Raw genomic sequence first — 18,948 nt, 5'->3', positions numbered from 1 at the left:
ATATGAAGAGAGACATCTCAATCTGTATCAGTCTCATCAATTTAATACTCGATGAGATAGGGATGTGCAACTACGAATATGTGATTACTCTGATTTCTTTTTTAAGCAAACATTTAAGCGATGCCATATATTGATATGCGCAACTTATCAATGCAAAATGTTTTAAGTATAAGTAATTACTAACTGTAAGCAATTTTATACTTAGAAGAGAAGCGTACGATTACATTCTCCTACCATATATATATTTGTTAAAGATATAGTTAAAGATATTGGTGCTTTTAAAACCTTGTTATTATTCGGTGGTGTTATAATTAACATTATTGAAAGCGTTTAAGCGCAGTTTAAGAGAGATATGAAATGCAAGATGACAAGATAGGATACGTAACGTTTTTTGTACACTTAATTTCATCTTTGTACATTTAACGAATCTGATGATGAATGTAAAAATTAGATATGAAATTGTACAATAGAATTTTGTCTATTAGCTCTATAAAACGTATGATATCTATTGTACATAGAACTTCTCTGTGGAAATTATAACTACTAGAAATTTGAAGCCTGAAAGATCTAAAGCATCCTTAACAATCAAGAACATAATATGTAAAATATTTAAATATTGGCAGGAAAGAAAAAACAGATATGTGCAAAAAGTATTCGAAATATTTTTGTACAATATTAATAATCGATTAATAATTCATTTTATACTGTTTATTGGTATATTTATATAGAATTCTTTTTTTATTCCATATAAAAATATGTAATATTTGATTATAACATGAATGTACTATAACAGAGAGAATAAATAAAAACAATTACAGTCGTTTACTTTAGTAACAATATTTAAAGGCGTTTACACATTTCTTCCCCTCTCTCTTAACAAAAAATGAGTAACTGTCAGAATAGAATACATATCAGAAACATGTATTAACATAAATACTTAAAAACAATACTATTTGTACATTATGTTTTTTTAACAGCATCCGCTTTACGTGGTTGAACTTTTATTTTTTCTTGCTTTTCTTGCTTATGACGGTGCTTGTTTGATATTACTGCATTTCTCAATGTTGAATGGAGAAATCTTTTGTTAACGGTTTCTTTAGGTTTCACCCATCCACTAGGACCCATTATTTCGGCCCTTCGTGCACCAAGTTTGGCTTCTTCCAGTAAAGCTTCGGCTGCCAGCCTAGAAGAATATTTATATTTTGTAGGAACTGTTGCATTATTGTACAAATACAAAGAGAAGTTACAATCAATGAAATTCTTATTTCTGCAATATCTTTCTGTTTATATAAATTCTCTGCTTATTATATTGACATGTATAGAACATTTAACATATATATCAGTGATACACAACTTTTAGTTAAGTGATTTTGCTATTTCAAGAGTCTGATTCTTTAAATAAAAAAAATTAAAATATAGCAGTTTATGCAAACTTTAGAATATTTTATTGTTAACCTAAAAATTAAACTAAATTTATATTGTTTTTAAATATTCCCAAAAGTGTAATTGTAACATATACTTAATTTCGTCAATTTAAAAGCAAGAATAAAAATCAGCTGTTATTCGAACAAACGGGAATCTTTATACAACATTGTGAATTATTATGTAAACATAATAACACAATGAAATCGTATAATTACCTATTCAACGTTTCATCATCCATCGCTCGTGTGTCGCAAATTGTTACTGTCTCAAATTCTCTGAAAGAAACAAGCAAAAATATTACATAAATATTACCCGTGATTGCACGTACGTAGATTACGTTTCAGCAAATGCAACGCGTGTCTGACGTATTTACAATCTTTTCTAATCAAACATCACGTAGCATTAAGCTACCATTTCAAAAAGATTATCATGATTGTCAGGAATTGTTGTTTCACGTGAGATGCTTCTGTGATAATATCTATAGTAATGAGCATTATTTTTTTCTGTTACAGAATAAACGTTATCGAGAAGTCACTTTTAATAATCGTTATGAAATTTAGAAAATAACGGAATGAATTGATGGACTGAACGATTTATATTTATCAAGTCACAATTTTACTAGAGCAATAATGTAATCAGAAGTCAGTGATTAATAAGCGTTTAATAGTTATAATTGTGTGTGATTATAATATAATCTTTTTAAATCCTTAGTAAATCTAAATTAATATACCAATCAGAGATTATTAATCATCATTCAGTGATTAATGATTATTGCTGCTAATTGGTACATTCTTCTGGATCTAACTGATTCAATAATGAACTATCAAGGATCTAAAAGAGAATATTCCAATAGTCGGAGACTTTATCTCTATGTATTGATCTTTCAACAGTTATAAAGCTGCTTTTTTTGTTGATCGCAACCAATATTTCAAGACCAAGTAATTATATTCACAAGAGTGATATCCATTTAAATTAAACTGATCAATAATCAGTTAAGTTGCTTTCTAACAATATTGCAGTAAATTGTGTAAAATTTATTACAAAGTAATAACTGTTTAATCTGATATCTGAACGTTTTTTCTTTCCTGCCAATATTTAAATATTTTACATATTTTATTCTTGACAAGCATACTTTAGATCTTTTGGTTTCAAATTTCTAATAGTCATAATTTCACAGAAGTTCTATGTAAAATAGATATCATGCTATAGGGCTAATAGACAAGATTCTGTTGTACAATTTCATATCTAATTTTAATGAATCGTTATTGTGAAGTAACAGTTATAACACTGTTTCGTAAAAAAAACTAACTCCTTGGCCCATTCTGTTGTACAATTTCATATCTAATTTTAATGAATCGTTATTGTGAAGTAACAGTTATAACACTGTTTCGTAAAAAAACTAACCCCTTGGTCCATTCTGTTATACAATTTCATATCTAATTTTAATGAATCGTTACTGCGAAGTAACAGTTACAACACTGTTTCGTAAAAAAACTAACCCCTTGGCCCATCACTACGTATAACATTCGAGACAATCGCGACAGCTGATGATAAGATGGCTGTTTCTACAGCTGATTCAGACACGAAAAATAATTGCTTGGACTATGACACGGAGTTCACCGCGCGGGAACTATTCGCCGCAGGCGTATAACTATACGATTACTGGGCGATAAATTATCTTAAACAAAAAATTTATTGCTTTCTCATAGTGTGACGCAAGAATTGTCGTGTGAGCGAGAGTCTGCTGTATCGCAACGGAGCGTGATCGAGTAATCACAACCCGTTAAATTGATAATTTTAAATGGAATACCATTAACTGAGTGGCGTCGTTTAAAAATTTTTCTGATTATCAGATAAAGCCGCGAAGAATCCGTTCCAGTTTAACTGCACACTGAACAACGCTCTGTCGCCTTTTCCCCCTTCTCTCTTCGCAGATACGAACGTGCCTTTATTTCACTTTCAACGACGGAACGTGCCGTGCCGAACCGACCGAAGTCGAACTGCGCCGTCGGGGTGTGGGCACAGACTTCGGCATACGTAGAGGGGAATTTCACCCGACACACGCGGAGCGACCAGCGACAGCGACAGCGCGGCACGACAGGCCCAGGCGTGTGTGCGAATAAACAATTATCATTTGGTTATCGTACGGTAGGTTCTCGACGCCGGTCAAAGTGTCATCCTCCCGGCCGTTAGCCTGACAAAGAAAGATGGAAACGCAAGCGAGGATGATCGCGGAGCTTCGCGAGAGGTTCTTCAAAAAGTTGGACGACGAGGGACCACCCGACTCCAGTACGTACCTACAGGTTCCAACCCTTTTCTCTTCGATGATCAAGGACGATTTCTGAGAATATTATAACGCCAACTGACGCCGCGTATATATAATATAACGGTGCTCATGTAACGTGTGCAAAGGTCGTATCGCAATCGTTCGCGTGTTCAATTGAGAATAATTGGCGTTCTAATTGACGCGATAAGGACGCATGGCTAATTGGAGGCGCTTGTCCACGTTAATCGTTTACAGAAGCGTGAAATACAAAAAAAGAAAAAAAAAATTGCATTTGTTTTTTTTTTTCACTTATCTGGATCTGATTAACAATTATTCACAGGAGGTTTCCATCCTGCTGATATAGCTAGGATAAAGAACAGTGATAATTGGCTGAAACGATTTTTGGACCATAATGAGAATAACGAACAAGAAGCGTTCAACATGCTGTGGGAATCTTGTACTTGGAGAAGAAAGTTTGGAACAAATGGTAAAACTGCGGCTGTGAACCTTGTGCTCGACATAGTTTTTCAGTTTTTATTATTATTCTCTATGGGGTATTGTAGTAACATAAATTAAACTTATAAAAGTTGTTTCGGCGAAAGTCTACGTATGTCTTAATTTGGATAAAGTGCAATTTAAATCCTTTCAATATGTGTAAACTTTTTAAACGTATCCTTAACTGTAAACAAAAGTATTCAGCGCTGAATCATGCCACAGGCAGTAGAGTATTCCACGCATGCATGGTCCATTTGTCAAAAGTATTCGGTCCTGAAAGGATTGATACTAATAAAATAATGTAAAACAAAGTATATCTCTTTCTCTTCTTTCATATTATATGTCGAATTTCAGATATTACCGAAGATAATTTGAGGAGAGATTATTTAGAAGAAGGCGTAGTCTTTGGTTTTAGTAAAGACAAGGATGGCAAAAAGCTTTTTATAATTAAGTCAAAGTTGCATGTCAAAGGAGTAAAAGATTTTTCGGAGCTTCAGAGATGTATAGTTTATTGGTTTGAGAGATTAGAAAGGTATTAGTATACTTAATAGCGTTTCCTTATCTTTATGCAAAGGCAGACACAAAATATTAATATATCTACAACTATATATTTGTACTCTGTTAATATAAATTTTTGATTCATTATATTTTCAGAGAAGGAAATGGAAATCAGATATCACTTTTCTTTGACATGGCAGAAGCTGGACTTTCCAATATGGATATGGAGCTTACGAAATATCTCATTGGTTTATTCAAATCTTATTACCCAAATTTTCTAAATTACATCATAATTTTCGAGATGGCCTGGGTTTTAAATGCAGCTTTTAAAATAATAAAATCATGGTTACCTGCTAAAGCTGTCCCGAAAATTAAGTTTGTTAACAAAACTACAATCAAAGATTACGTCAATCTAGACGATGCGTTGAAATGTTGGGGTGGTAACAACGATTACATCTTTAAATTCGTCTCAGAAGTGCAGACAAATGGAGATGGTGTATCGAATGGCAAACTGGATAATAAAAAGGTATACATGCCACATACATTTTTTTATACAATTGTTATAATGAGTAATATCAAGAATGAGTAATATCAAGATTGCTTTCACTTATGACATATTGAATTCACTATGCTTTTTTGTCATTGCACTGTATTCTTTTTTCTGTTATTCTTTTGTTCATGTTGATTTGTTTTTAATATTTTCTATACTTCAAATAGTTCAAATTAATATCCGGAGTAAGGAGAAAGGAAGAACTAACAATAAGTAAAATGGAATACTTGGAAGATGTAGTATTAAGATATTTATAATGATTAAAACATCTGTCCAATTTCTTCTTTAAACATACTGTGTGTTTTCTTTAGGTGCATTTTGTAGATAATTCACCACTTACGGAACAAAGTCCGACTAGTATTGGAGATCAAATTAATGAGGATCAATGTATGTATAAAATTTTATATGCATTAATACACGTTGGCATAATTTAATATGCATATTTATTACGTCACGCTAGAATATGTAAAAAGCAAAAATATTTTTATATATGTGTATATGTATATATTTCTATTTTTTGCGTAACATAATAGATTTGCATATTAAAATATGCGAACGTATATTAATGTGTGTGTACATGTATACAGTATTAAATAAATTATGTTTGTTCCCAGTTATGTTAGCCATAGAACCGACAGAAGTAATTACGTTTAATAAAGATGGAAATGATATCACTGGGACAATTACACTTAAGAATATTACAACCGATAAGCCTTTGTCTTACAAGGTACATGAGTATTACGTTATTTGATTATTAAAACAATAATAACTACTGGAATTTATTAGAAAATGTGACGTAACAAATGTCAATAATGATTTTGTAGATAAAAACAACATCGCCGGAGAAATTTAGAGTACGACCGAGTTCAGGAGTTCTGCAACCATCCGAACAGAGAAATGTCACGGTTGTACTGCAACCTGGCTATAATGTGCGCGGTCTATTGTACAACGATCGATTTCTAGTCATGTGCCTCCCATTAAAAAATACAAATGCTACAACGCAAGAACTGAGTGTACTGTGGAAGGTAATTATTATTTTTACATTGACCGAGTTCATCTGTCAGTACATCTGTCCTGATATCGGAATGTTAAAATATACTTCAAATTTAAAATATTCTTCGATAAGATCCGTTACGATAAATTTACATGTTAATGTTACCTGCTTGCAGTCTGAAAAGGCAACAGAAATGCATAGACTGCGATGTTGCGACGGTACTATTGAAAATAGCGAGATGCAAAAATCTCACTCTATGCTAACTTCTTCATCGGCAGGAAATGATCGTATTGATGCATTTTCTTCTAAGGTACGTGATCTAATAATGCAATCTCACAACATTTTCTCAGTATGTAGTAAAATAAACATATTAATATATTAATGCATATAATTTCAGATAAACCATTTAGAAAACCATAACAACAATATATACAGTGAGATCATTAAAGTAAAATATATGCTTGTAATTTCTATAATATTGACGATTTTAATGGCAGTATTCGTGGGCTATGTTTTGCAAGTAAAAGTTAAAAATATGATGGATCAGTCCTGCCAGTCCTACGAGTCTTTTCATAAGACTTAAGACATGTTTTAAAATATGTGTTTGTACTAACAAAATTTTGATATATATTAGAAAAATATTTAAATAATCTTTAAACTGAATCTGCAATTATGTGAAGAAGAATTTATCTTCTACTACACAATATTTAACATGTTAAAAAGTTTTTATACGTTTTCTGTTCTTCCAACAAAAAAAAGATTGATAAATGTTTATTTGTGTATCTCTTCAAATTAATTTTAAGTTTATATCTTGTTATGTAATTTTTTATACATATATATACGTATATGTAATTGTCATCTAATAAGTTACCACATGGTGTTTTGTAATACAAGGTATGAAGAAAGTACAGTATATTGTAAAACTATATTAAAACTGCTATTTTTATACGTGCTCTACGAAATATCCTGATTGTATTAAATTCGAATTATATACGCGCAAATTTCTGTACATATCCTTAATGATTTTATTTTCTCAATAATGTTGTATTTAATCATGGCTTTAATATGACTTGTACGGTTCCATAATTGTTTTTAAAATATACAACATAATTATATGTAGAAGTTTGCTAATCGCTCAACCTGCAAACATTTAATTTTTTTTAAATTTTATTCAATGATAGTTTCAATCAGTATATTGCAACAATTATAAATTGGCATCAAATGCATGAAGCGTAATCTTTCGACACGACGACAAGTAGCCGCAAAAATATTATACGAGTAGTTTATTTTTGCGAAAAAAATTTTAAATATACGAATTGATTGTAGTCTGAATTTCGCGAAAATTTTCGTTTATCAAATGGCTTTTAAGGTCCGTCCAGACTCGCACAATGTGAATGAACAGAAAAATCAACCAATCAATTCTACACAATAAGAAGGAGACGCGATAGCCAATCGCCTGCTTCTACATATCTACTATTCCGGAAAAAGCGGAAAGTCGATTGGCTGCCATGTCAGTTTGCATGCGTGGAACGCGTATATTGCGTTCCGCATGTAGAAACTGTGCGACTCAAATTGGATGCGAAAGATCTAATATTTAAATGGACTCTCATATAAAAAATTACTAAAAAATTAAGATATAAAAAAAATATAAATTATAACAAGCGTAAGAAAAAAGTTTAATAATTAAGTGCCGGATAAAAACAGAAGGAACGCGACAACATGGCCATTCTACGCGTTTGACGAGGCGATGGCTTTTGTCATTTTTTTTCACGCGTACACATTGGACGGTCATGCGAGAATTTGCTCGAATGGATTTGAAATGATCGCAGCTGAAGAATTCGGGGCGTCCCGACGGAATGTTCCCCGTAGGCTCGGAGACTCCATCCGGTCCTCCGGAAGGTGCCAAAAACGACGATCGGCCAGGCCAGCGCGACGCGCGTATAAACACGCGAGCGTGACGCGTGACGTGCCAGTGCGCAGCTGCCGACGCGCAGCACAGCGCAGCATTTGAACCTTCGCAGTTCGATCGGCCATATTTGCTCTTATACAACGCCCTCACGCGACGATCGTGGGTTACGTGTATATTTGGCGGCTTCGTATCAACCCGACGGTGCACGCATCGCGTCCACAGTCGTATCCTACGTCGACGTTCGGTGAGTTTCCACGAATATTCGAGCGGGCGGACGGCCCCAGGACGTCCCGGGCCGGCACTCCGATTCCTGGTGGGCACGCGGAGCAACGGCACGACGGCATCGTCGCACGGTGTCCTCCATATTGATGACAGCGCCGACGGTGATAATTTTCTGAAATTTTTGTCGTTAATGCCCCCTGTGTCCTGAAATCGAAAGCACCCGCGTTGTCTTAAAAGCTCCCCGACAGAATGCGCGACCTCGTGGGGCCCCCGCCGTGTGTTTTACGAGAGTCCGCGAAATACGGTGTTCCCCCAGGTACCCGCCCGCGTCACCACACGCGTTGCTCACCCGTACCTTTCTCGCCTCCGCCTCGCCTCGTCGCGCTCGGCGTTGCCCGTCATGGCGCGCGGCGGCTTCCCTCGCTTACTCCTCCATGGCGTCGTACCGTCTCTCCTCCAGCGCCGCTGGGCCGCGTCGTATGTCGTATGGCGGCGCGTCGCCGCCGTCGCCGCGGCGCACGTTGCCCCCTTGATCCGCTTCGCGCGCGCCGAGTAGACGCCGCCGAGAAGCGCGAGCGCCCCGCCGTCGCGGCCGTCGCGGGCGACGCGGCAACCGGGATGTTCGTCTTTGCTCGCCGAGCGCCGGGCCCACGGCGCGACGCGAAACTCTCTTCCCCGTCGCGCTATCGATTCCTCTCCTTCAATTTCACCGCGGCGATGCCCGCCGTCGAAATTGCTATCCGCTCGTCGTATCCTCGGCCGACGCTCCAGGAGGAACGGCGGCCCGCGTCCTGACCCACAAACATGTTTTCGGTCTCGACGACGGGTCAGAACGGTTTATTTTCCAAGCTCGCCTCGTGTTTTTCCCCTACCTGCGATGTAAACTCGCGACTTCTTGAGCTAGCTCTCGAGATCGGTAGTTCATAAAAAGTAGAAGGCTAAACTGAAAATTGTTGCTTTGTTCCGAAAATCTTTTCACTAATTGTTGTATGGTTTGCCTTTTAAACGGGAATAGGGCGTGTATGGAGAGAAATGTGAATTTACATTCGTGTATATAGTGCATACTTAACTGATTTTATTATTTTTAGAATTGTTGACGCAAAAGTGTTATAGATTGATATTGGAGATTATATTTATAGTAGTGTAGTAGCTATCAAACAGTACACATACACACATATTTCTAAGTTACCTGGATTTAAATTTTATATATACATATATATATATGTGATGATATATTATGATACAATGTTTCAGACTGATGAACATAGCTATTGTTGTTTGAGCTATATGCTTTAGTCATGAGTAACGTAACGGCTATAAAATTGGAAGAGGGACAAGAATCTGTCACCGAGATACAAACTTACTTGGAGACATTTAATAAAGAGATAGAGGGAGGACAGGGTGAACAACTACAACATGTGCAATGTTAGTATCTTTTATGCATAGATTTCTATAGAATATTTAGATCGCTAACATGCTATAGTTTTGTTACCAATTGAGGTGAAACCAGACGTCATATTTATTCGGTAATCGCAGTGCTTTATGAAGTAGTGTTAGTGTATATTTAATAATATTGACATTTCAAATTTCGATGTTTTGGAATGTAACTCATTACTGAGTGAAGATGGCTGCTACCTTCTCTCCTGAGTTACTTGGCTTTACTTCATTTCTCGGAGCTAGCGATCTAAGATATATAGAAATTTGTGCTTTTATAATTTCTCTACAATTATTACTGTTGAATATTCTATCTATATATTTATCACATATACAGTGCAACAAGTGGAAGCATTATCTGGCGGAGAAGAGGGTGGGACATACTTTGTTGATCAGTCTGGTCAATATTATTACCAGGCAAATAGTGACGAACCGCCTGTAATGACACAGGTACAGATACAAGAAGTAGAAGAGACTGATGTACAAAACGAAGGCGAGACGACTCAAGATGAACAGTATCAAGAGATAGAAGAGCTTGAAAACGCTGAAGGTGACGAAGATGTAAGTAGTAGCTGAAATCACAATTGTAGCCGTTACAATTTATAAAACACAAAAATGCAGCTATAAATATATTATAAATACAAATCTTAGGGACAAGTGAACGGTGAAAACAATCAAGTTGTAATTAACTCTGGTGATGCATATCAAACTGTCACGATTGTACCATCCGATACAAATCCTGGAGAAGTTAGTTACGTTCTGATAGTTCAGCAACCTGAATCTGAAGATAAAGAGAGTAAAACCGCGGAAGATGAAGCGACGACAGTGACAGCAGCGGCTGCAGCAGCTGAGGGAGAAGAAGCAGAAGGTGAACAAGATCTCACTGTGTATGATTTCGAAGACAATGAAGACAATGAAGCTCCAGTGGAATCTGAGGCAGAAGATGATAAGACTAAAATCATTAAGTTCCTCCCAAAGAAATCTCAAACCGTAACGCAGGCTCATATGTGCAACTACTGCAACTACACCAGCCCAAAACGGTATTACTTTTAGCGTTATCTTTCTATAATATTCTCTATACTCATATTTATTACATCATGATATAATTTATTTGTTTGAAGTTATTAGCGTATATTTAAGGAAATGATATGCTAAGTTAGAAAAATAAACTATTTATGTAACAGATATCTTTTGTCACGGCATATGAAATCGCACTCGGAAGAAAGACCACATAAATGTAGTGTTTGTGAGCGAGGATTTAAAACTCTAGCTTCACTTCAGAATCATGTCAACACTCATACTGGGACCAAACCTCATCATTGCAAATATTGCGAGAGCGCATTTACCACTTCCGGTATGTCATTTGGAATGCTAATTACATTTTCTAATTACATATATACTGAATTATGTGAAAAAGAAAAATTAAAATATATTTGCTAAGTTTCAGAATTATATTTTCCAAATTTTTAGAATTATTTTATTTTGTTTTTAACATTTATTTAATAGTATTTTTTATTAAGCATCAAATATTATAATTAATTTAGAAACTTAAAAATGTAACATAACAGTGGCTTTCCTAAATTTTGTCAAGTTTTGAAAATTATATAATAAATAATTTCTATTTTTATATGTTTGCTTACAGGTGAACTTGTAAGACATGTTCGTTATAGACACACTCATGAAAAACCGCACAAATGTCACGAGTGCGATTATGCTTCTGTCGAGTTGTCAAAACTGAAGAGACATATTAGATGCCATACAGGCGAACGACCCTATCAGGTATATATTACGTTTTTTCTTAATTTAATGTCTCTAATTTAATTTCATTATGTACATATATTCTAGTTTTTTTAACTAATTTTAACTAATTAACTTTATGTCACTGATAAAGACTAAGTAGAGTTGAAGCGTATATTTTTTTTTAATTATTACAAAATAAATTGTTGATACATATTTTGTATTATCTCTTAATTTGTTCATTTTTAACTGTTGTTTTTATATTGTGTATTTTACTTTGAGAGTGTATTCTGTGTTACCTAATAATTAAATAAATACAATATTTAATAATTTTTTTGCAGTGTCCACATTGTACATATGCAAGTCCAGATACATTCAAACTGAAACGACATCTTCGCATTCATACTGGTGAAAAACCATATGAATGCGACTTTTGTCAAGCCAGATTTACTCAATCCAACAGTTTAAAAGCACATAAATTAATACATAATGGTAAGTTGTACATATAGAAAATATGATATACTTCCAAGAAGTATACCATATTATGAGTAAAATAATTAATGGCTCTAGTATAAAGAAATTTATAATAAAGTTTTATTTATGATTTAGTATGATATGATTTGCACACACATTGAATATAAATATTGATTTTACTTTAAAAGCTAAAAATGTTATAAAAATTGTAAAATTGTATGACATTTGAAAGTAGTAGTCAAAACTCACTCAAAACTTTCCTTTTCTTCTCTTGTTATTAAAAATTAGACTTGTAATATTTTGTGTGCATGCTTTGTGATGTGTATGTTACATTACTTACGTATGACGTGATTAGTCATAAGTATTCTTTATTAAATTCACTCTCTTACGTTTACAATATATTTTACAGTAGGCGATAAACCAGTATTTCAATGCGAGTTATGCCCAGCTACATGTGGCAGAAAAACAGATCTTAGAATTCATGTGCAAAAATTACATACTTCTGACAAACCACTAAAATGCAAACGTTGCGGAAAAACATTCCCGGACAGGTACGTGAATAATTTATCTAAATATAATAAAAATCAATAAGATGTTGTAACAGATATTGTTAAATATAAAAATTATAATGCGCGTACTTTACAAACTATATCTTTAATATGTGTTTCATATTTCAGATATAGCTATAAGTTACACAGCAAAACTCACGAAGGAGAAAAATGTTACAAGTGCGATCTGTGTCCGTATGCATCTATATCGGCGCGTCATTTGGAAAGTCATATGCTTATTCATACTGATCAAAAGCCGTATCAATGTGATCACTGCTTTCAATCATTTAGACAAAAACAGTTACTCAAACGGCATTGCAATCTCTACCATAATCCTTCCTACGTTCCTCCACCGCCACAAGAAAAGACGCATCAATGTCCCGAATGCGAGAGAGCATTTAGGTACGTAATCGGTTATTTGAAACGACATGATAAAATTTAACTGTCAGTACAACTTTTTTTAATATGAAATTTTCTATTATGCAGACATAAAGGTAATCTTATTCGACATATGGCCGTTCATGATCCGGAATCATCTCTGCAAGAAAAACAGCAAGCTCTTAAAATCGGCAGACAGAAGAAGATACAAATCATTGACGGTCAACGTGTTGAAGTAATGACAGGTAAAAATCTACGACTTCAAAATTGTAGGAAGTTTTAAAGAAATCACAATAAATTTTGAATTTGCATGCGTTATGTCGCTTGTGAACGTGATTTCTTTATATTACTTCATAGCATATAAAATTGTTCATATTCACAGGGACACTTACGATATGATCTAAAATATGGATCATTGACTAATATCCATGTGTTATGTTATAACAACAGGTGATTTAGCTTTTAAACTTAAAGGTTATGACGATGAAGAAGAGGAGGAAGACGAGGATGACATGATGGCAGTTCAAGGCAGTGACGGTCAGCAATACGTTGTGCTAGAAGTGATCCAGTTGGCGGACAATCAAGGAACTGATCAGGTATATAAACAAAATACTTTGAAGGATTTACCTGTCTTTTGAAGTAAATTATATAATTAAATACATGATATTGTTAGAAATCATTACTTATAATACAACTTATTACTTATAACAGATGGCTGTCGTCGCGAGTGAAGATGGAGAGTTGGTAATGCAAGATCCATTAACTCAAGAAAATAGCATAGTAACAGGAACAGGGGAAGACATTGATGAAGTAGAAGAAGACGAAGATATAGAAATGCAAGATCTAAAGATAGAACCCTCTACTCCATCGAAATCAACGCAGAACTCACAAAATGATCCTAAACTGCAAAAGGAAATGGAAACTTGTTTTGGGTTTGATGAGGTGAGTTATACAAAAAAAAAAACATAATATACCTTATGTTTTTTAACAAAGTTATTTTTTAAAACAACATTCATACTACATAAGAAAAAATAATATAAGTCAATTTATAGTTAAGTACATAATATATGTTACATTTTTTAGGAAGAAGAGGAGGAAGAAAGCGGTAACAATATAAACATGTTACAGACAATTTCGTAATAATAAGTATAATGGAAAATTGTACCTATTCGATAGTCCAATGTTTCACTTCTGTCCCAGTGTTAGTATAATATTCTTAAAAAAAAAAAAAATAAGGAAAATTAGACAATAAGAGCCAAAGCGCACTTGACAATTTTCCTTATTTAGATTGTACATCTTATCATAATTAGTTTTAAAACAAAAAATTATTATAGTCGAGAAAACTATATATATTGTGTATAATAAATCTGAATGCAATGTATTATCTAAAAATACTTTGCATAGCTCTAAATAGGGGGCTGCAGTGTGATTCACATGCATGGTACAAGAACTTTTTTTTTTTGCCGTTAGCGCACTAGGTACACATAATAATTTATGAAAATATTGTAGTTTTGTGGTTTAGCAAAATATCAAGCAAATGTACAATTATGATATTGTAAAATATTATTACATTATGATTATTACATTATCGTCAATGAGAGAATTTCGTAATATGACATTAACAAAGTTAGATAAGATCGCATATGTTAATTATAAGAAAATATATTAACATCTTGGCATAATATTTTTAAACATGTTTATTTATAACTTTGATGTAGAAGATCGTTATGTCTTTAACTAGATGTCTGCAACTAATATCAATTTTGAAGAGTTAAGGTTAGTTTATAAAGCTGAAACTAATAAAAAAAAATAATATTAAAACAGAGGTTACAATGTAAATAAATGTTATCTTCGTATCTCGATTTAGAAACCATTTTAAAGTTTCAGCGTAGATAAGAGAGATCAAGAGGGAAGCGATGAATTTAACTTTAAAAATATTTTATATTTACTACAGTCATTTTTTCTTATGTTAAAAGGTCAGAAACTAATGGAGAGTATTGCAAATTGTAATATGTAAGTTGTAATATGTTGGTTTCAACGGTTCACGTGCATTACATTTAAAAAATGTAACATTTTCATTTGTAATAGAAAAAAATTATATTTTGTCAAACGAGAGGGTAATGTAACTTATTTTTTATTCTTTGATCAAAATATCCTTTTTATTTGCAACGCTAATTCGAAAATGGTTTATGTATAACATTTTCTGGCAAACTTCTATGTGTATAATGTAACATTATTTTTACAATAGTATATGAAATAGACATATAATTATTGAAACTTATCTTAGAATGTTTTATAATCGCACTGTTCATGTTCTCTAACAGTACTATTATAAAATTATCGAAAGTTATGTCACATCTTGTACTAAGCAATCTTTGATATATACTAAATACATATAAATGTTTAATCACAACCTCGCACGTAGTGTTTCCAGTTTAATTTAGGGCATGATACTCGAATCAAAACGAAGCATGCATTATAAAATGATTTTATGTGTGTATTTATTTAAAAATAAGTGTCTGATTATTCTGTTGTTTTAGAGTAAGTCCTATAGGAATGAAATTGTTGAATCAATGAAATTTCTTTTTTCTGTAAGAAACAGATCGTGTGCTCATGCCTTTTTATTCCAAACTGGAAATATATTTCAGTAAAATCGATAACATTGCTATATTAAAATGATATGACACACGTATCTTCATGAATACATCGGAATGAAGAAAAGTGTATAATTAATGCTCGTACAACGTTGCTCATGAAATAAGTTATTCCGCTTATCTAGTAGGCGAAACGATCATTGTAAAAAGTATGTACAATTTTTTTACATACACGAATTGTACAATTGTGAGGGAGAGAGGGGGAGGGGGAGATAATTTAGTAATCAATTATTGTATGCACTTAAAATTCTGCACTTTCTTACATTATCCCAAAGAAAAAACAAACGGTGTAACATTCTCTCGATAATAAACATTATCTTGTCGACAATATATTCACTGCAACCATTTGACATGCTCGTTCGCATTTACATTTTTTATTTTTTTTTCTTATTTCCTAATTGTTTTTAGATTTTATAAAATAATGTTTTGCATACGTCATTTATATTGAAATGGCGTTTGAATATATTAGCTTTTAAATTTGTAATTCGATCTTTTCTTTTTGTACGTATTATTTTTTATTTAGATTTATCAATAAACGTGGCAACGTTTATCTCCGTATATTTGTCTTCTCTATTAGCATTATTAGGAAAGACCACACCCCACATAAAGTGCATCCTTGGTCATCAACCCTATTCAGGGAGAAGCAATTCTCTTCGTCCCGTTGCTTATGAGTTTAAAGCGTTAAAACACGCAATGGATATGGATTGCGTGATCCATGATTCAATGAAGAGACATATCTTTTTTGCGAATTAAAAGCGGCCATAGACAAGAGTTTTAATCGAATATATATTTAGGACCTTTCCTATATTTTTGCAATTTATTTTTATTAATTACTGAAAATTCTTAACTGATCCTTATGTGGTTGTATCAATATAGTAAATATATTATAACACTTCATTCAACGCTATTTCGTTACAATGCGCTTTTGCTATTTTTAATATTCTATACTTTAAAATCCTATATTATAAAATCATATATTATTTCTTTAGTATGAACTAATTATAATAAATCTATAAATTTTGTGCTTTGTATTCCATGTTTTAAGGATGTATCCTGAAGGCTAAAATCTTGCTGTTATATTCTGCAATCAGAAAATTTACTTTTCGCGTATGCGTATTTAGTTTATTAGTTCATTGATACAAATTTCATAAAAAATATATTTCATTACTTCTATGCATCTTAACTTTTTTAAATAATTAATATTCGAGACGTAAGCATATTACTTATAAACTTACGATTTGCCAAAAATTTATCATAATTTTTAAATTTTATATTAGAATAATTGAAATAATTATTTTTATAATAAAACAATTGAGAATAGAACGCTCTCTAATAACATCCACCAATAAGCGAATACAGAAATATTACAATTTTTTTCTTTTCAATAGATTTTTTTCTATAATGTATTCTGTATTATTTTGAAATTATGTGTAGTTAAATTAACCACTTAATATTTCTGATTAAATTAAACAAAAAATTTGTCCAATCCATTCAAATTTGCAAAAGTGTAATATATGATTCTTTTTCTAAAAAATAATAAATGCATTAAACAGTACAATTTTATTCAATGCTGTTAAATTATAATGCGCTTTCGCCGCACTTAGTAAAATGATTATTAATGAAATTTGGACAACTTTAGCAGTTCTCTAAATTTTACGATTTTTGTTCAGTTTTCTAAGCTGTATAAAAATGTATTTATTAAATATAAATAATTATATTTTTGTCCTTAATCAAATTAAAAAAAAAAACATGTTTATCAATAGTGAACGCGTTTTGATTAAGAAGAGTGAAAGCGTGCTATCGCCGGCGCGTCGGTTAATCAAAGGATGATCGTAATATTAAGAACGATTTACGGTAATCTCCTTTAATTTCCACCGAGAAATGATCTTGAGCCTACAGCTAGCACATAGTACTTCTGTCGACAAACGAAACAGACACAAGGACAAGTAGACATGACACAGGACATGATAGACCCATGCAAATGCACTCTTTTTGACTCTCACGATTTTGCTTAAATTATATGTAACATACAGTTGTGTACATAAGTGAAGATGTTGCGAATTAGTCGGAAATTCCCCGTCGGCACGTAAACCTGATCAAAAAAGATTACAGCTTTATGACTCAAAGTCCATGTTGACTTTAAATAAAGTACATTATACCAAAAAATCAAAAGAGATATATAACATACAGTTTTTACGATTAAAAACATAACATATTACTCTTTATATTGTGCATTGTATAAAAAATTATCCATTTCTATCAAAATAAATAGCTATTTGTTATATCTGCACATAATTCGAATACAAAGAAAATAAATTTTTATAGTATACGGCGTGTAATATGGCATACTTATAAAATCAAACTAACATCTCTATTCTCTTCTTTTCCTCTTCTTGTATCAACCTTTATCTAAAAAATTTTTTATTGTGATATGTTTTGTTATGAATTTCAATGATAACAGCTTGTAATATTTTAAATGCTTTACTCCATACAAATACATACTTATAAACACGTTTATCGTGTTTCACTTCGAGATCACATCCTATCTTAAAATTGCCGTGTTACCTGCGTTTGAAGCCTCTTTTCCCCAATGTTAAAAAATTCATATCTTCCAGAAAAATAAAGATATAGATTTCTTTCTGGGCTCATCTTAAAGATGAATTATGTGGCTATTTTTTAAGAAATCGTGATTTTATTTAAAAATGGCCGATTAAAACGTAATTTTTTTTAAATTTATTTTTTTCAAAAATTGTTAAAATTTGTTTAATTAAAATGGGTGGTGGTGGCTGGTAATAAGTGGTGGTGGTGGGTGATGGTGGATCAAAAAAAATTTTTATTATAAAAGTCATGATATAAAAAATTTTCAAAAAAATATTTTTATTTTAAAAATCAACTGCAGATATAAAAAATTTTCAAAAAAATAATTTTTATTTTAAAAATCGAATGCCATGTTATCTGCATTGAAGCTTCTTTTTCTCAATGTTTAAAAATTCATATCTTCCAGAAAAATAAAAATGTCGACTTCTTTCTGGGCTTATCTTAAAGATGAATTATGTGGCTATTTTTTAAAAAATCGTGATTTTATTTAAAAATGGCCAATTCAGTATTGCCGATTAAAACGTCATTTTATTGTTGAAAATTGTTAAAATTAATTGTTTAATTAAAATGTAATTTGTTATAAATGTTATTGGAGGATGTATGGAATTTAATACGCACCGCGCGCACAGCGTCATTTTTTTTGAAAATTTATTTTTTATCAAAAATTGTTAACATTTGTTTAATTAAAATGTAAATTGGTATAAATGTTATTGGAAGATGTATGGGATTCAATACGCAGCGCACGCGAAGCGCGCGCCTGTTATGT

General features: G+C 32.5%; 3 protein-coding genes and 1 pseudogene across 12 annotated transcripts; 2 read left to right on the top strand and 2 right to left on the bottom strand.

Annotated features, from left to right (window-relative positions):
- Positions 1–715: 715 nt before the first annotated feature.
- LOC105455946 lies at positions 716–5,124 on the bottom strand. Of its 7 annotated transcripts, none has more exons than XM_011699661.1 (3): positions 5,035–5,124; positions 1,641–1,700; positions 716–1,183 (listed from the first exon to the last, which is right to left on the bottom strand). In XM_011699661.1, the coding sequence occupies exons 2-3, from the start codon at positions 1,661–1,663 to the stop codon at positions 961–963; spliced, it is 246 nt and encodes an 81-aa protein (XP_011697963.1). In that variant the 5' UTR covers positions 1,664–1,700; positions 5,035–5,124; the 3' UTR covers positions 716–960. The 7 variants fall into 7 exon arrangements, with proteins under 7 accessions (XP_011697963.1, XP_011697964.1, XP_011697965.1 ...); XM_011699662.1 differs by lacking the exon at positions 5,035–5,124 and adding an exon at positions 3,723–4,012; XM_011699663.1 differs by lacking the exon at positions 5,035–5,124 and adding an exon at positions 3,372–3,452.
- LOC105455947 (motile sperm domain-containing protein 2-like) lies at positions 3,493–7,154 on the top strand. The gene is made up of 9 exons (XM_011699664.1): positions 3,493–3,714; positions 4,032–4,178; positions 4,541–4,718; positions 4,841–5,210; positions 5,546–5,621; positions 5,849–5,961; positions 6,059–6,259; positions 6,404–6,538; positions 6,626–7,154. Exons 1-9 carry the CDS (start codon positions 3,633–3,635, stop codon positions 6,809–6,811), a joined length of 1,488 nt encoding a protein of 495 aa, XP_011697966.1. The 5' UTR covers positions 3,493–3,632; the 3' UTR covers positions 6,812–7,154.
- Positions 6,866–8,757, bottom strand: LOC105455949 (annotated as a pseudogene).
- On the top strand, positions 8,293–15,912 carry LOC105455950 (transcriptional repressor CTCFL-like). 4 transcript variants are annotated; one of them, XM_011699665.1, is made up of 13 exons: positions 8,293–8,381; positions 9,614–9,784; positions 10,131–10,354; positions 10,445–10,833; positions 10,978–11,147; positions 11,436–11,572; positions 11,872–12,022; positions 12,414–12,555; positions 12,682–12,954; positions 13,039–13,175; positions 13,405–13,526; positions 13,642–13,872; positions 14,014–15,912. In XM_011699665.1, the coding sequence occupies exons 2-13, from the start codon at positions 9,658–9,660 to the stop codon at positions 14,068–14,070; spliced, it is 2,160 nt and encodes a 719-aa protein (XP_011697967.1). In that variant the 5' UTR covers positions 8,293–8,381; positions 9,614–9,657; the 3' UTR covers positions 14,071–15,912. The 4 variants fall into 4 exon arrangements, with proteins under 4 accessions (XP_011697967.1, XP_011697969.1, XP_011697968.1 ...); XM_011699667.1 differs by lacking the exon at positions 8,293–8,381 and adding an exon at positions 8,432–8,520; XM_011699666.1 differs by lacking the exon at positions 8,293–8,381 and adding an exon at positions 8,561–8,675.
- Positions 15,913–18,948: the final 3,036 nt, after the last annotated feature.

The sequence above is a fragment of the Wasmannia auropunctata genome, unplaced genomic scaffold (assembly GCF_000956235.1).
Source record: "Wasmannia auropunctata unplaced genomic scaffold, wasmannia.A_1.0 LD335828.1, whole genome shotgun sequence".
NCBI classification, from domain to species: Eukaryota; Metazoa; Arthropoda; class Insecta; order Hymenoptera; family Formicidae; genus Wasmannia; species Wasmannia auropunctata.
The sequence above is the reverse complement of the archived record's forward strand: the minus strand, read 5'-3'. Positions and strand labels throughout refer to the sequence as shown.

Bases quoted from the DNA above. Each gene is read 5' to 3' on its own strand.
- LOC105455950 (XM_011699665.1), top strand. From the start codon at position 9,658: ATGAGTAACGTAACGGCTATAAAATTGGAAGAGGGACAAGAATCTGTC. The intron at 12,023-12,413 runs GTAAGTTGTACA...TATATTTTACAG, and splicing joins ACATAAATTAATACATAATG to TAGGCGATAAACCAGTATTT. The intron at 13,873-14,013 runs GTGAGTTATACA...TACATTTTTTAG, and splicing joins CTTGTTTTGGGTTTGATGAG to GAAGAAGAGGAGGAAGAAAG.
- LOC105455946 (XM_011699661.1), bottom strand. From the start codon at position 1,663: ATGGATGATGAAACGTTGAATAG. The intron at 1,184-1,640 runs GTAATTATACGA...ATATTCTTCTAG, and splicing joins GATGATGAAACGTTGAATAG to GCTGGCAGCCGAAGCTTTAC.
- LOC105455947 (XM_011699664.1), top strand. From the start codon at position 3,633: ATGGAAACGCAAGCGAGGATGATCGCGGAGCTTCGCGAGAGGTTCTTC. The intron at 4,179-4,540 runs GTAAAACTGCGG...GTCGAATTTCAG, and splicing joins AAGAAAGTTTGGAACAAATG to ATATTACCGAAGATAATTTG. The intron at 6,260-6,403 runs GTAATTATTATT...ACCTGCTTGCAG, and splicing joins AACTGAGTGTACTGTGGAAG to TCTGAAAAGGCAACAGAAAT.